Source organism: Rhinolophus ferrumequinum, chromosome 9 (assembly GCF_004115265.2).
Source record: "Rhinolophus ferrumequinum isolate MPI-CBG mRhiFer1 chromosome 9, mRhiFer1_v1.p, whole genome shotgun sequence".
In the NCBI taxonomy this organism is placed as follows: domain Eukaryota; kingdom Metazoa; phylum Chordata; class Mammalia; order Chiroptera; family Rhinolophidae; genus Rhinolophus; species Rhinolophus ferrumequinum.
The window spans coordinates 48975015-48993315 of NC_046292.1; the positions used below are offsets into that span (position 1 = coordinate 48975015).

Consider the following 18301-nt stretch of genomic DNA (forward strand, 5'->3'; position numbering starts at 1 on the left):
GAAGGAACTTAACTAGGGATCTGAGATACATTTAGGCCATCTATAAACTCCCAGGAATAGAGCACACAGGTTGCTAGATACATCTGAGTGTGAATATTTCATGGGAAAAGGATCCATAGCTTTTATTAGATTCTCAATGGAATCTGTGACCAAAAATAAGAGCCACTGCTACCTAGTAAAAGACCTAATTTGTTATAATCAGAGAGACCATTTTCCTGAGTGTGTTTTTCTTGGAATTCTAAAACATATGCCCTGACGAAAATAGGATTGGAGCCATGTATTGTGTTGGTGAAGTGTACTACCTTGTCATGGGGTTTTTACTACATTTGTTTCTCTATAGAATTCAAACAGACATTCCAAGTTTCATTTTGTTTATGAAACATGCTTGAGTTTACAGTCCTCCTCTAACCATGAACTTTCTCTATCCCTCTCTCGTATTTCAAAAACAAAATACTGTTTGGTTATCTTACATGATAAGTTCTTTTAGGATGAGGGTCCAAGTCTTGGAGATTTATCACACACAGTGGCCAGGTAGCCAACATCCCTGAATATGCATTACTTATAAATAAAACCTCAATACTGGAGAGTACCCTTAAGTGGATACGAAACAGCAAGCTAATTGTTTCCAGCGGGGCCTATGCAGTTGGTTATAGCTGAGTGGCCCAGGATGTACCATAGCAGTGGGGTGGGTTTTGCTGGCAATTGATGGCTGAGAGTATTTGAAGTGACGAAGCTGAAATTACTGTCTGTATCACTAAAATTAAAACTGGTAATTCAGAGATAGAAATGGTACATTCTTTCCCCCTTGCCTTCTGATTGTGTGGCTGAATTTCTTCTATCATAGGAAATTCCTGAAAAGCCCAGAGTGATGCCCCCCTTCCCCAACTAGGGGACACCCTGTCACAAAGATGCCTGTTCAACCTCTTCAATTTCTTCAGAGGTGAGGCCTATTCAAAAGGTTAGGACTTTGTGGCGAAGAAAATATTTCACTCCTACCTGCCAACCACTTGCGTGGTTCTTGCTATTGCCTTTGATTTTCCAGAATTTAAACTTTTCTTTTTTTCCTGTAATAATGCTAGCAAGAGAATGGAGCAGACCACGGAGAGTAGACATTGGCCAGAGTGCTGGGAGAAGAGACTATGGAAGCATGTGGACAATCAACTGGAGATCTCATGAGCGAGAGCCGGTGCCTGGTCAGGACACAGTTTGCATGGCTCCCACTTTCCCCAGCCACTCAACAGACATGTGCACATGTACCAAGAACACGTGCCCTGGGTTCCAACAAGCTCTCAACTGGCCCACAACTTACTATCCATGCTGTGTTGACAAATTGTGGAACTTCGTATGTAAAGTGGAAACGATTATACCCATAGCACAGTGTGGTGCTATGAATTCTAACGAGATAATGCATGACAAGTCCATGGTGGGCATTTAACAAATTCTAGCTTAAGGTCGCCTCGTCTTAGTCCACAGAATTTAATTTTCTGAGAAAAAAAGTTATTGTTTTACCTATAATACATGTAAAATGTAATGTGCATTACATTTTAAAAATACGAAAAGTGAGGTTTTAATATATATTATGCTTATATATTACAGGCATATATTACTATATATGTAATACATATATATTTACATATATAATATATATTTTGATGTCTCAATATTTTATATTTCTTAAGCAAAGTTCATCGAACATAATTTAGCCCATTTTTTAATGGTGGAAAGTAACATTTTTGTAACTACTTAAAACAAATTAAAAAGTGCTTTTTGTATTTATTATTGTTTAGAACACTAATTAAATGCCAGATGCTATAATTCAGTAAAGCTATCAGGCACTGTTATCACGCATTGGGCTGGTAGTTGGAAAATAAAAGCCCTCTTTTTCTGAAGAGTGTCATTTTCTCTCCAGCAGCCATCATTACTACTTATGTTTAACTTTGCCTCTGACCTATTCTAATTAGCTCCTGCCCTTCTGGTCTGGAAAAGGGATGAATAAATGTTATCTCTGTCCTTAAAACAAGAGGGAACAGGCACTGAGAGAGTCTGAGATCTCTTCTGTGTTGTACACACAAGTGTTAGTATGCCTTATTTGTGTATACACACTTCTCTAGACAAGTGTGACATCTTTCACCTTTCCTTCTACTTCTTCATTTGCTTTGCTGTCTTTTTAGGATGTTGGCTGTATTTACGATATATGCTTTTGTGTAAGTGAAGATTACAAGTATTTAGTGCGGGGTTCTTTTCTCAGTGATCGAAGTCTTGACTTGAAAGTTCTCCGTTTGGTCCTCCCTGCCCCGCCCCGAGCAGGGATGGGGAATCCGGTCAGTTTTGACTCTTGAGACTTTGCCTGACTTGGAACTTTTTTCTCAGTTCAGTGAATGTTAACTATCTGCTGCATGCAGGGCACTGAATTAGGTTCACTGATGGGGCATAAGATGAATGAGAAGTGAGTCCTCTCCTCAAGCACCTTAAATTCTAAAAGAAAAGGACAATGTAAGCTGTAATATGAGGCAAAATTTGACAAGTTCTATCATGAAGTCTTAAGTAAAGATTGGAAGAACTGAAGAGGGAAACATTGTGAAGGAAAACCTCCTCCAGGCATGGTGGGGCATTTCTGAGTCAGCTTGAGGATGGGCAGGTTTCCATGGTTCTCGGTTGAAGAGAAGGTCGTGCAAAGACAGTCCTCCAAGCAGAAGCTAATACATCGGTCACAAATATGCACGGTTGTTTAGGGAACGAGGAGACTTTTCGTTTGGTTGCAAAGCGAAGTGTTTAAAGAGTAATAGTGACAGATAAAACCAAAAAAATATGATAGATCAGGTCCTAAATGCCACATTAAGTTGGGAGTTTTGTCTTCTGGTAACTTCAGAGCAAATTGAGTTTTGTTGAAATCACTGAGAGGGACTCTACGGAAACCAAGTGGCAGATGTGAAGAAGGTGTGTGTATGTGTTTAGGTGACTATAACAGAGAAGGAACTAGAGCTAGTTTCAGTTTTCGAAGGAGTTTCAGGGAGAAATATCTGGGGCTAGCTTCAGTTTTCGAAGGAGTTTCAGGGAGAAATATCTAGGGCAGCTCAACTAGGATGCTAACAAACATTTGAAGTAAGCATACAACTTCTCTTGTAACTGCAACTGTTCCAGGAAGAACAAAATAGATTTGTGGAAAGTACCACATAATTAGCTTAGTTCAGACGCAGCTATCAGACTCAGGATCTTGCTGTTTCTGCTGACCCCATTTCTAATGATTTTTTTTTCTGTTTTGTTTTGCTTTTTATCATTATTAAAGTCACCTTTCATTTTCCTTCTGATTTTGAGGTTACAGATTCATAAATTAAAAAGTCTTTTTAGAGTACTTAACAGTAAATTTAACCAAAATAGGAAGCCTAACTTCCGCTTAAAAGGATATTAGTGTCTCTGGAAATATGATTCAGATTGTTGAAGTGATGCTATTCAGACAAATAGGGGTTCATGACACATCGTAGACATTTAAATTTCTCGTTTTAAATTCAGCATAGAAGTAGAAACAGAAACCAAACTCAAACCTAAAACTACTTGGTATTCTAGAGCACTACAGGAGATACACAGTTTGTGTTCGCTCTCTCTCTTTCTCATTATATAGATATATACATATATGGTTATATATGTAATATATACACACATGTGTGTACATATGTGTATATATAATATAGTATATATAATATTATATATTTATATTTATCTCATACACACACACACACACATATATATGCCACTCATATTTAATGAAGCAATGTGGTAAAGCATATGGGGTTGAAGTAACGGGATCGTTTGAGTCCAGCTTTCTCTATGATGTTCTGTGTGGCTGTGGGCCTATTGCTTTAATCTCCTTGTACTTCTGTTTTGCTCATCTGTTGCCAAACCAGATGTTGCTCTCTACCCTGATATTCTGTGATTCAGCTACCTATCAGTTGTGCCATGTTATTTCCCCTTTTGAGTTCTTATAATGGAGACTGATTTAAAACCCTTTCCAAAGATAAGAATTTTTTACTTAAGCTGTGATTTTGGGTGGTGGGGGGAAGGAACCAAAAATCTCCTAAGTCTTCTTCAACCACTACCTTTAGGAGAAAAAGGTAATTCAATAAACCAGTAATTCAGACTTTTTAAAATACAACAATTTTAAGAATTTATCCTGGGGTTTTTATATTCAGATTCAATTTCTAGAGAATATTGATTATGATAAGCCATTGATTTTGCTAAGCACATTACATGCATGATCTATTTAGTTTTCGTAGCAATCCTATACGATCCATTTGATGGATGAGAATACTGAGGCTGAGGTATAAATTTATTCACAGTAACACAAGTAGCAGCAAGTGGCAGAACAGTTAATTATGCAGGAGTAGAGCTCACAGCTGCAGAGACATGATAATGGAAGGTATGCTCATCCACGCAGGGATTAGAAGAGACAGCTAGTTGATTTCCAAAGAGCCAAGCTCCCTTTCCATAGCACAGAGCTGTTGCTGGGAGTGCCTCCACAGCTAGGGACTTCATTTTCCAGCATCTCTTACATCCAGGTGAGGCCATGTAGTATATAAACCAAATTCCTTCTGGTCAGTTGTATATAAGCAGAACTTTATCTCTTCCTGGCCGAGGTGGTAAAATATGTGAGGTGACTTCCTCATGCTTTCTTCCCCTTCCATGCCAATCTTAGAGGCCATGTTTTTTTGTTGCTTGTTTGTTTTCTCTTTTTAAATTGATTTAATTTTTTAAAAATTTATTGGGGTGACATTGGTTAGTAAAATTATATAGGTTTCAAGTGCACCATGTTTTGAAGTTGACAGCTTCATGAAAGGGAAGGAGCCTAAACGAATAGATTGGATGTATACAAGAAAGAGTGCTAACAATACTTCCTGATAGATTGTCTGTGGAGAGGGAGGGAAAGGAGGAGTCAAAGTTGCTTCTTAGGTTCCTGGATGGAGCATCTTCAGGGATGATGGTACCATTTTACTTGGAGATGGAACCTTGGCAAAGGAACTGGCTTGGAAGGGAGTTCAACTTTAGATTATTCATGTCTCATGTGAATACTTGTCATTAGCTTTGCAGATTATTAAAAATTAAGCAAGATTTCATAAAATCTTAAGTTAATATTATTCCACAGAAAAAAATTGGAAAATATACTCTTAGATGGTTTGTGAGAGAAAATATGTTTTCCTCCCCTTTTCATATTAATCAGGAAAGAGAGAAACCTTACTATCTGCAATGGATTGGATACTTTACTTTTATATGATATATACTATTCCAGTTTCCTGTTTTTCAACCCTCAATTAAAATGGCAATAATAAGATAGTACAAATAAATAATGATATTACTTTTTGCTTGGAAAGCATTTTATTTTCATATCCAAACCCATTTTCTCATTTAAAACTTGGAATCATTATGTGAAGCAGGTATTTTACAGTTCAGGAAGATGAATTCTTGAGAGATTAACTGATGTTTTTCAACATCACACAGCTAGTTAGTGGTAAAGCTAGAGTCTGATTTTGGGAACTGACTGCAAGTGTAATAGAACTCTATGAAGAGTTTGAGTTCAGGAGTTATGGGTGTTTAAACAGAAAGCTCTTAATTAGTTTGAGTCTCAATTAGGATTGTCCAAATTGACATATTTATATACTATTATAAATGGTAAACTCTTAAGTGGTGAGAAAGGCTTGGGTGTTCAGCTGTTCTAGTAAATTAAATATTTTAGTTAGAGAGCCTTTCTATACGAAACCTAACTCAAGTGTTAGTTTTCAAATATTAGTACAGCATAATACTTTCAACACTAAAACAATATTCAATATAATTTTACCATTTGACGATGTAAAAGAGACAATTTATTTATGTATTTAGCACTTCATAGTGACCATTATAGAAATTAATTACTATTGGCTCTTTCTGGTACTAGTTAATAAATATTGCTGGCAGCAAAAAAGGTATTTAAATGATGTTACTTTCCTGCTCTACTGCTTCAGTGACCACCTATTGCACTTAAAATCTAAAGTCCTTAACTTGACCTTCAGGAACTTCCATGATCTGGCCCCTGACATCCTCGTATCATGTCACTCTTCACCTCAACACCACACAATGATGTATATATGCCCCATTAATGAGTAAATAAGGAGGAGCTGAAGTGGCTGACTGCTACTTAATTAAAGGTGGATATCTTAGGGTTTTAGTAACTGATCTCCGATCTCACATGATTCAAGGGTAATATTAGGTATTGTATCTCTCACCCAGAAGAGTTCCAGGGACATGACAGATGTTCCACTGTTTCCTATTCTATCACCCACTGAAAGAGAAGATAAGAAGATCTTCTGATCGTGATTCCAAATACTCAGGAGTTTGCATGACTCTAGACATTGAATAAAAGGCTGGAATTATCTCTCTGCCCAGTATTGGAGACTGGTGAAAAGAATACTGACCAGTGATGGGAAAAGTTGCCATCTCAGCTTGCTAGGAAAATATGAGGACCTAGAATCAGAGAATCAGTAGCAGAGTAACAAACGTGAATTTAAATGTTTCAATTAATTTAAGATCTGTATTAAAGAAAAGGAAAAATAATATGACCATTTAGCCTAAGTAAGTGCTTGAGGAGATGTGCAAGCCTACTAAGACTTAACTTTCCAACACGGTTGACTTGATATTTTCTACCTCCAATGAGAATAGACTAAAGAAAAGCAGGTTTGTATTGTAACTTGATAGAGTTATATTGTCCAATGGAATAATTTTATGACATTGAACTTTGTGACCTATTGGAATTCATAGCCAAAGGATAGATGGGTGTGGGGGGGTAGTGAGTGGGTGGGAGGATGGATGGGTGGAGGACAGGTAAATAGACAATCATCATTATTATTATAAATCTTAACAGGATCAACACACATGCATCCCAGAGGCTTCTAAGGCCTCTCAAAAGAACTTAGAGCTAAATTCTGTACTTAGCTCCCTTTAAACCTTTATTTTGTGTGTGTTTATCTGATAATTGATCTTCTTTATTAAAAAAAAAATAACCCCATGTTCATATGCTTTTAACTTTTAAATCATTTCTATTTCATTTTGGAAGTAGACTTCATGGATTCTTACTAAATAAAGTTGGCTAATAGCCCGTTTTGTGTTGGGTCAGGAGTGCCCTGAAAATCTCCTTTCCCCTTGTTCACTTCTTCACCTCCAGGTAGTAAGTTAGAATTAAACCAAAAGAATTCTCTGTAGGACATGTTCCAGCTTTCTTGTTTAATTCAACACTGAAGAATTTAACTGACAGCACTAAAAGGTACATGTAGTGACAATTTAGAGAGTCTACCAAAGGACTTGCTCCTTTCTCTCTGGATGTTATATAAAAAGGCAAGGGCCCATGAAATGCATTTCTGTTATCCAGTTTGCTTTTTTTTAGATTTATTTTCTTGTTGAAAATGGGATGTTTTGAAAATGAGATTTGGTGAATTATGATTCAATTGAATTTTACTATTTATGCCTGAAAACCAGAGTCCATCAGAGCAGGTTCATTAACTTCAGTTCTATCTACACGTCACTGTGAGGCCGAGGAGGGTCTGGAGATGGTGGGGCGAGAAGAGAATCAATGAATGTGGGGAGGGAGAATGACAGAGGGCATGGGGACAGAGCCCCAAAATGCAATTTCCAGGCTCTCGGCCTCACATAGAAAGGTGCTGGCTCAGGTAGTAAATGGCTGTCGACTGTGATCAAATGGCCATCAGCTGTGGCTAGTTGGCCGTCAGCTGTAACCAGTGAGCCATTGGGCACTAATATAACTGCCGTGGCTAGGCTAGCAGCAAATGGGGGCTGGCAAGAAGATGGTGGCTGAGCCAGCAAGCGGGGCAGTGAGGGTTGAGAATTGTGTGGCTCCTGCTTCCTGTGTCTCCAACCCAGCCACCAGCGAGAGTATAGTGGTATGACTCCCCTACCTATGGCTCCGTGGGTGTTCCTTTTTGGCCTAGCCATATCCTGCATTCTTGTGTGGGGAGTGGGACCAGAGACCCCGCATGGCGCCCCGCACGACACTTGGCGTAGTCGGCAGGATCCCCTGCACTACAGAGGGAAATCATTTTATGGAATAATGTCCTCAGGGACAGGTCTAATTCATGTCACTAGTGTTTAAAGTGTTCTCCAAGCAAGACGATATGTCTCCCCACTAGGGTGGGAGCTGGAAACTCCAAATTCTATATACCACCAATTTGAGTAGAAGTATTATAAACTGGCTTCCTTTCAAATCACTCTGTGAAGACCAGCTGATAAAAATTTGTAATAGACTTGCATATAGTCAAAGGCTTCATCAGTGCTATATTTTCCTGCTATAGGAGATTGTTGTATATCTTTCTGAGTCTTAATCCCTGCTTATCTTTTACGGTAGATGTTAGTAAATTGCGCTTCTGGAGACTAAGTCTTGTTTTGGGATTATCACTGTAACCAAGAGAAGCTTGAGATTTTGAAAATGTGATTATATTCAAATTTTGATGTTGCATTTTTATTTCCAAAGGAATAGTGCTATGGAGATGCTGTAAGTGCTGAAATCAGGCATTTAGTTGCTCTTAAATAATCAGTTAAAATAGTTGACTTCTAGTTGTTTTATAACCATCAAAACTACAAGAAAGGCAAGAGAAATCTGCATAAAGTGACGCACAATATATTTTAGGTGTTATATAAGACTTTTATGTCCCTTTAAACTCTACAAAACTTTTTATGATATGACACATAGCTCAGAAAACTGAGACTCGGAGAGGTTATAGGTAACTTGCCGCAGGAGGAACAAATTTGAGATTAGAACCCGTCCTTCAGAGCTCAAAGCTCCTTCTTTCTTTACAGCTGCGTATTCTTCCCATGGAGCTTGCTATGTACTTAAAGCGTAACAGAAGTTGTCACCTGCTTAAAATTCTTCCTAATTCCACTCAGCTGCTTCATCACATTAACATCGGCTTAGCAAACACTAAGTCCTTTTTGTGGAAAACCTGTTCCACAACCATCTTCTCTGACATTTTCTTCCATGTCACCAAAAGGTTAAATATTTAAAAAAAAAAAAAAGAATGATTACTATTTTTAGCCCTTGACGTTCTTAATTGCCTTCTAGCAATCTCCATTTTATTTAGTGCACTGTCGTGCGGGGCGGCCTGCGGGTTCTCTGCTCCCGCTCCCCACATAAGAACGCAGGACATGGTAAGGCCAAAAAGGAACACCCACGGAGCCATAGATAGGAGAGTCATATCACTATAGTCTCGCTGGTGGCTGGGTTGGAGACACAGGAAGCAGGAGCCCCACGATCCGCAACCCGCCATCCATTTCTCTGCCAACCAACCTCACTTGCTAACTGCAGTCCGCCTCTCTGCAATCCGCAATCCACACTCGGCCCCCTGCTAGCTCAGCCACGGCAATTATATCAGAGGCTAATGGCTAACCAGTAACAGCCGATGGCCAACTAGTCACGGCCGATGACCACCTACTACCTGAGCCAGCACCTTTCCACGTGAGGCCGAGAGCCTGGAAACTGCTCTCTGGGACTCTGTCCCCACATGCACTAACGTGAACTCCCGTATATCAAATCTGATCTTCAAGGTGCCTGCCATCTGTTTTAGACCCTTTTGCAACTTAGTGCTAATGGAGTGTATCATTTTGATGCACATTTCCCTCAATAGGCTTATCTCCTCAGAATGATGGGATACCAACGTGTAAAAAGGCTTTTTGCTTACTAGATCATCTGGATTTCATTTCAGTCACATAAAAAGGAAGGAAGGGCATTCAGACCAAAGAGAACATACCCACCAATTGAGAACAATTTTGGTTAAAATTGCAAATATGGAGAGCAACCAACATTTGTTGCATGACTACCATGTGCCAGGTACTGCTAGACACTGTAGCTAACTTTTTGGATTTCCTGTTACTCACCTTTATTAAGCACTTCCCTTATCTTAGGCACTGGAAATCATAAACATCATTAAAAAAATTATGGGAGGAACGGGCTTCCATCTTACTTAACTGGTCTTACATCTTTCTGTAAGACCATCTTATGACAATGAATCTGAATTGGATTAGAGTCTCTATATTTAAAACTTAGAGGAAGAGCTGATACGCAAAGCATCTGAATCTTTCCTGACAGAAATACAGTGGACATCATAATGAATAGATATTGTCCGTCTAGAGATGCTGTCAAAATGCAGCATTACACCCAGGACAATTAAAGTTGCCTGTTTTTTATTACTGAGACCAAATGGTTAGCCTGGGTTCTTGCAGAAAATAAGTAATTCCATTAGATGTGATTCACCTTTGACTAACCCTCCAAGTTGATGAAGACTCTTGCTGAATATTTATATTGATTACAGAAATAATCCATTAAACGAACATTTATTGGGTCTCCTTATGTTCACTGGGCAGCATGAAAAGATTTAAACACATATAATACAGTCTTTGTATTTAAGAAATGTGCAGCCTAATTTTCCTAAAAATGTCTTTCAATTAAAAAAAATCAAGGTTTTTGTTTTATTTTTCAATAAGAGGGCAACATGAATTGTGATGAGTAACAAAAAGATATTCCACAGACATGCAGGGCATGGACTCTGGAGTCAGACAGAGAAGATTCTGAAATGTGGTCTGTCAATTACTACTTGTGTGACCTGGCACAAGTTACACCCCCTGCCGCATGGTGTATAATCAATACAATGATAGCTACTACCTCATAAGGTTGTGTTGGCTTAAATAAGGAAGTTACTGACATATTTCCTGACATATCTTAAGTAGTACTTAACAAATTACATCTATTCATTTTTATTTATGATATGTGTTTTGGAATAAATTAAGCTTTCCAATGTGCCATTGTGCACATTCTTCACCTAAAACTAGGGTGAGATCATGGCAGTCCCCTCCCCTTGGGTCTCTGTTCCCTGTCCTTACTACACCTGTGCATTCAGCTAGGTCCATACTGTGCAGTTTGGGACTCCTTCTCCTTCCCTAATACTTCTATGTACATTAATAAATATCCCCATACTGGACATCCATGGAATGTAGATTGCAAACATCAGGAAAAGTCGTTAGTTTTTTTTATTGTTGTTTTAATTGTTCCATAAACATTGAGTGGATTTTTAAAAAAATTGTTAGGTAAACATTAATGGTGTGTCCATGTGTACCAGGCATCGCTCGGGATACTGTAAGTTACTTAGCTTGAAGCCAAACAGACCCGGCTCCAAAATCTTGGTCTTACCACTTGTTTTAGTGATTCGGAAAAGGAACTTAATCACCTTCAGTCTGTTTCTTAATCCGTAAAATAAGGGGTTAGTAATACCTTCTGGGTAATACCTAAGGGTTCGTTTGTCTAAAGTGCTTAGCACACATAGTACCTGGCAGAGATGAGGTATTCAGTGAACAAGCACGGACTTCCCCTTGCTCTCCAGAGAGAGAGAGACTGAGCCTGTCCCTCCACACCTCATCCCTGTGAGAACATGAAGCTTATATTGAAAGTAACGTGGTGCCTCTTCGATTCTCTATCAATGTTGCTGCAAATGACAGTCAGCAAGAGTTGGGATTTGATCTCAGATCTTTGGATTCCTAAGAAGGCCATGCATTCTGCTCCCTTCCACATGTCTCCTGCTTCTGATTCTTTTCTTCTCTACTCTCTCCCATCTTTTCTCCTTCTAGTCACAGAATAATCTGGCTGGAACTATTCCTTTTTTTTTATTATTAATGTGATAAAATACACCTAACATAAAATTTCCCATTGGAGCCATTTAAAGTATACAATGCAGTGGTATTTAGTACATTGCTACTGCTGCGCAGCCAGGACCACTACCTAGTTCCAGCATTTTTTAATCACCCTTGTACTTATTAACCATTCACTCCCTATTCCCCCTCTACCCAGCCCCTCGCAACTCTAATTTTCTTGCTCTATCAATGAAATATCCTACTTTGGACATTTCACATAAGTGAAATCATACAAGATGAAGCTTTTGGTATTTGGTTTCTTTCACTCAGGATAATGTTTTCAAGGTTCATTTAAGTCATAGCATGTGTCAGTACCTCATTCCTTTTTATGACTGAATAATATTCCATTGTATGGGTATAGGACATTTTGTTTATCCATCCATCAGTCAGTGGAGAGCTATTTCATTTTAAAGAAATTTTATTCAGAAAATAATTTTAAACTGAATGATTGGGCATATTATAGTTTTGAATATATATAATATATATTATAATATAAATTATATATATATACATATATGTGTGTGTATATATATGTATATATGTGTATATATATATATATATATATATATATATATATATATATAAAATTAAATGGAGCCTGAAAGCTTTCGAAGAAATCGAATGTCTATTTGTAGAAGCCTGACTATAAAAAGAAGTACTGTATGTTCAGGAGCTCATGAAATAGTACTGGCTCTCACCTACAGATTTATGATTTAGCTACATACAGGTGACAAATGAAACCATACAAGTGAATGAAATCGCCCCCCGGAGAGGTTGTAGAGGAACCTAGAACAAAGTCCTGAAGAACAAAGAACTCTAAGATTTGGGGGAACAGTGGAGGAAGAGGAGCCTCTAGTTTCCTCCCGGAGATGATGATAATAAAACCTAACTTAGGTTCATAACTCAAGACAAAAACACCTTCTACTTTTTCACAAGGTTTGTAAGAGAATTAAATGAAACTACATATGCAATGCAACTGGTACCTGGCCAATAGGTAGGATCTCAGTTATAATAGCTAGTAGTATTATAATAATGAAACTTCTTCGTACTCTGTGTGTGTGTGTGTGTGTGTGAGAGAGAGAGAGAGAGAGAGAGAGAGAGAGAGAGAGAGAGAGACATTGTTGTTGTCAGTTTCTATATTTGTTGCTTGATTTCATTATCTTGTAACATCATATCCAGGACTGCCTATTTTGAAATAAGCTTTCCTACCCTCTTAAAAATCATTCTATTTTTAATTTTGTTGTAGTTGTCGTTCCCAGACATGACTAGCTTCTCCCATAATACCAAAAGAAGCTAAAAGAATATAAATTAGGTGAAGAGAAGCTAAAGGCACAGGCGAAACTTCCTGTGTTACTGATCTAAGACGCCAGTTCTGGATGCATACAGGAAGATGTTCTCAATTCCACAGCTTGGGAGCAAACTGTTTTTATCACAGATCTTCAGGACAATAAAACTCTTTCCCTCTAAGGCTCCCTATTTTGATATTGGCAAGGGAAAAGTCACTTCATTTCTCAAAAACACTTAATTTTTTTCCCCCTCCCATTTTGGGCAAAAAATAGTTGACAAAAATTCATAACACAGTTCGGAAACAGTTACACTATAAAAATTAACTCTAAAATTTTCATGGAACTCTGGAGTCAGAAGTGGAAAATCATTAGATATACTGTTTTTTTAAGCTTATCAGATTATCAGATATAATATATTCAGCTTGTTATTCCTATAAGATTTTTGACTATCATTAATTTTTGAAGAATTTCTTTGAATTTTTTAAATAAACTCTCAAAAGACATGACCACACCTTTCCATTCACTTTAAATTTTAAAAAATTTTTCAATTATAGTTGACAACAGTGTTATATAGAATTGTACACTTGAAACCTATGTAATTTTGTTGACCATTGTCACCCCAATAAATTTTAATGAAAAAATATTATATCAGTTTCAGGTATACAACATAGTGATTAGATATTTATATAAGTTATGAAATGATCACGCTGATAAGTCTGGTACCCATCTGACACCATATATAGCTATTACAATATTATTGACTATATTCCCTATGCTGTACTTTACATCCTCATAACTGTTTTTATAACTAGTAATTTGTACATCTTAATCCCTTCCCCTTTTTCACCCTTCATTCACTTTTAACAGTTGGTATAATTGTTTCTTCCTGCATCTTCTTAAAGAGCTACTAAGATATGAATAACTTTTACATTTCATAACTTTGTTTGCTTCAGTCTTTCAGAGTTTTCTTCACATTTTCCTAAACTTCTCAAATCTTTCCACTTTTTAAGGAGGAAAAAGTTTTCAATGATTTTTTTTTCTTATTTAATAATTGCATTAGTTTTTATTTTCTAGAATGTCACATCTTTGGTGCATTTCTGTATATATTTCATGTATGGCTGTATTCTATGTATAGGAAATATGACTTTCAATGAAACTAAAGCTAAGGATTAACATAACATTTTGTGAACATGTGCATATTCTTTCCTTTATTATATTATTGGCTGATTTGTTATAGATTAAGAGATCAAAATACAAAAAGAATATAACTTGGACTCAGCTATACAATTAAAAATGATACTTGGAATGGATTCTGTCTCCTGAATCCTGATCCAGTGCACTTTTCACTGGCAAATGGACAACTCATGACATTCATGACCTAGCTCAGATTGACTGTTGTCCAAATTTGGTGGTCAAAAACAGGACAGTCTATGGAAAACTACTATTGCCTGATCTGTTACTAATTTAATACAAGAATTACTGAAATTTGCATGTATTCTCTGATCTATTTGGTAGGACATGCTATTTCTTGATCATGGGCAAGTTGCAGGAAATAAAGTGATTTGAAAACATAAGATAATAATAGCATTTGTTTTATGGTCCTATAAAACCCGGTAGTGATTGGTGAATATAGCATTCCTGGCGAACCCAAAGCTAAATTAGAAGCATGGAGAAGCCAATTAAGAGACTTGAAGCTCAAGGAAATTTATAGGGAGAAAATGATGATTTTAACTGACTTTTTAGTCCCTATAAGGAGATAAGGCAATTAGAGGTGAGGAGAAAGAAAGTTTTTAACAATCAAAGTTAAAAATGAATGAAGGGAAAGTGTTCCTAAATATTACGAGTGGGTAGTGTTTTAAATGTCAGTAAGTTTGTTTTCCTATAAACTCAGATGGAGAGAAATGGAGAATAGTTTATATGGGAGGAGTTTTTGTTTTTCAAACATTGATATTTTGAAGACTTAAATGTCTTAAATGGAATGACTATGAAAATGCAAAATTAGACTGAACAGAAGCATTTTGGAGAGTATATCTGAGTAGTACCCTAAGAGCCAAATAACGAATGACTCAGATAATCTGAGCAGTTTGAGCTGACTCACATGTTTTGGAAGATGGTGTCATCAAATCATTGATTCTGTCAGTGTTTTTCCCTTTGTTCCACCTGGTAGTGCCAAATAAATCGTGAAACTCAGTGACATTTCCATTCCAATTTGTCAAGAAGACTTTCCAAACCACCAGTAAAAAGTCTTAAGGTTTTGAATATATAGGCATTTAGTGTGTTTGAATAATACAAACATAAGAAACACAAGTCACAGGTATAACTATGGAACATACAGGAAATAGGAATCTCAAACAAAGTCTTTACAGGAGAATGGAAGAATCAAGACTGGGTGTGGTTTTGTCCAGGAAGGAAGAAAAGCGACTTCTTACCCCCAGTGCTGCTTGAATGATGCTTCCTGGAAGATATTTTAAATCAACATATATTATCTGGTACTTGTACTAGGTATATGTCCCCAATGTAGGATCCTTGGCCTCTGTCCTAGAAAAGTTGACAGCCGATCAGAGAAACTGACATAAGAACTACTAAGTGGAATAGTTGATATATTACAACACATGTAAGAGCAACGTTTTGGGGAATCACGGAATAGTAGGTTTCTTACGCCAACAGGACAGATACATTCACTGAAGAGGTGGCTAAGTACATTTGGCTAAGTAGGCCTTGAAAAATTAATTCAAATTCTAAATATCATCAAAATAGGAAAAGCATTTTAACCAGAGATAAGGATCACATAAGAAAGAAGAGTGAGACACGGGACTACAGATGTTGAAGTATGTTCAGGAAATGGTTAATAATCCATTTGAGCCACAGAACTGAGGAAGTAGGAAAAGATGAGATGGGAATATGGGATAAAAAGATGACTCAGGTCACTGTAGCTCTCTTGGTATGGTTTACATAATCTGTGTCTCAGAATTATCCAATTCTCAAGAATATAGAAATTATTATTCTTCTAATTCCGTAATTTGGGTTGTTGTGGGGTTTTTTTGGCAGAGTGCCAATTTGGGTAAATAATAATATTCTAAACTTTCAATTTTTTTTTTATACCTGGCCCCCCATCTCTTTTCCATTCTTTTGCATTCTTATGTTGCTTATGGTACTAAGAACTTAAATAGTGCTGACTCTTTGATAAACATTTGTTAAAAAATATAATAGTGAATCATATGCGCATACACACACAACTGAGGAAATTTTCATTGCTATTTGAACATTCAAATTTAAGTGATGTGTTGCAACTTTAAAAATATGTTCACTTAAATGTTGCCAAGAACATTCAAACAGAAAATAGATTTCTTTGACCCTTGTCGTTTTCCCACAGGATTGAAAAAACGTACAAGGAAGGCCTTTGGAATACGGAAGAAAGAAAAGGACACTGATTCTACGTATGTATTTTAAAAGTTTGACTCCATAAGAGCTGCTGTTGTCATTGTCACTTTTAGAGCACACAGAGTTTTCTTGGACATTGTGTATTCTGTTGTTCTTCTTATATCTGGGTAAACTGTAGTTGTTTGGCAGAAACAGTTCACAGATTTATCCTAAAAAAATGAAGACTTTTCATCGCATGTTCAATTTTTCATCATGTGTTATTATTACTTTATAACCTGATAACCACATTTCCCAGAAGTCCTGGGAGGCAGGAAGTGTGACTGTTACATTTGTGGGAAATGAAACTATTCATTTCCACCTCTGGGACTGCCTGAGTAACTGAAATGAAGAAGCAAACACCTGTTTAAGTAGATCAGACCTAGCCAGCCAAAAAGAGAAATCAGTCTAGATAACATCCCAAAGCTGTTACTTGAGATGCCAAGATTCTGAACAAGCAGAACTGCAAATCAACCAATAGAATTTACAGGAATGATAGGCTATTTGGCTGTGAATAACAAACCAATGCCAGAAACCACCCTGTGGATACTTTTACATGTCTAAATGATCATACACAAGATAATCAATTGCCCAAAGACACTTAATAAACTCTTCTTGGAAATGTGTCGCCACGCAGCAGCTTAACCGTTTTGTGTCCTTCTACCTGACCCAAAAGAAAGGAGAGTCTGTAAGACGGATCCTTTCACGGACTTTGCTTCACCTTTGTGCTTGTACCTTATGCCTCCCTGTTTGGTCCCAGAAAGATGACTGGACAGTCAATGACAAGTAAGATTCCTCACGGAAGGAACAACTCAAGCCAAGCGCAGTCGCGTGGGGACCAACAGGAGAACCCACAGGGTTCATAGAGGTGGGCACAGCGCCCCACTTTCCTCAGGCTAAGGAAAGCCTCAGCTTCTGTGGCTGCATTCCTTCCCAAAACCTGCAAGGGAAGTGATTCAATAATGTGCTCTCCATCTATTCATATGCATATAGGTTTTTGTCCCTTGGGGAAGTTGAGACTTACAGTCCAGCTGTCTGCAGGCAAGGGTGATTGGCTTGAATCAGTTTCCTATTATGGTGTATGGACTTCATAGATCTTGAGATTGACAAGCTTTATCTCCTTTACTTCCCCACCGAACTATTAAAAGCAGATGCGAGGCCCAATTTGGGGTGTCCAGTCCTTGAGATTGGGGATCCCTTGGTCTGCTTAAACTCTATTCATAACTACTGTCTTTTCTTAACCCTGGGCCGCCCTCCTCGCTCCCCACAACTCTCGTTGCGCGGGACGCAACAGAAATGTCCAGCGATGTAAGTTTTATCCCATTTATTTGACCATTTTAAATTCTCTTTCAGAGTATTTAGCTCTGACCCAAAATCTCAGGTGGCTTTTTGAGCTAGGCAGGTAACTTACGTATGGGAAGTCAGGTGGCCAGGAACTCCGAATTCCACCCCAAGATGAGTACCAGGAGAGCACCACTATTCTGCTGCCCCTAGCTGTGACCCTGGAGAAATGCAGACCTGATGTGATCCATCAGGTACATATCAGAATAATGAGCCCATTAAACCCATCGTTTAGCTAGAATCCCTGAAAGAAAGTTAGAAAACGGGAGAACCGATAGTTGTATGGGCACACGTGCCAATGAAGAAAGCTGCATTTATTTCTCACCTTTAGCTTTTCATTCTGTACATTTTTGTCGTGCATGTTTAATCACAAGGTGCTGAGCATTGCCCTGTCTTTGTCCTCCAAGATTTTATAATTCTTAGGATAAAATATCTACTATGCAAGTTAAAATGCCTTTCGTATAACAAAATGAGATGACACATTTGAAATGACTAGTATACTTTCTAGGACTTAGTAAATGCTCAGTAAATGGCAGCAGCCACTA

At 37.6% G+C, this 18301-nt stretch overlaps 1 protein-coding gene across 27 annotated transcripts in view; it reads left to right on the top strand.

Annotated features, from left to right (window-relative positions):
• Window positions 1-18301, top strand: part of SGIP1 (SH3GL interacting endocytic adaptor 1) — a 195438-nt gene that overhangs the window by 62255 nt on the left and 114882 nt on the right. For all 27 annotated transcript variants that reach the window (XM_033114770.1, XM_033114771.1, XM_033114784.1 and 24 more), the window contains exon 2: window positions 16372-16435. In XM_033114770.1, coding sequence (XP_032970661.1) covers window positions 16372-16435 — 64 coding nt within the window. The remainder of the gene's footprint in view (window positions 1-16371; window positions 16436-18301) is intronic.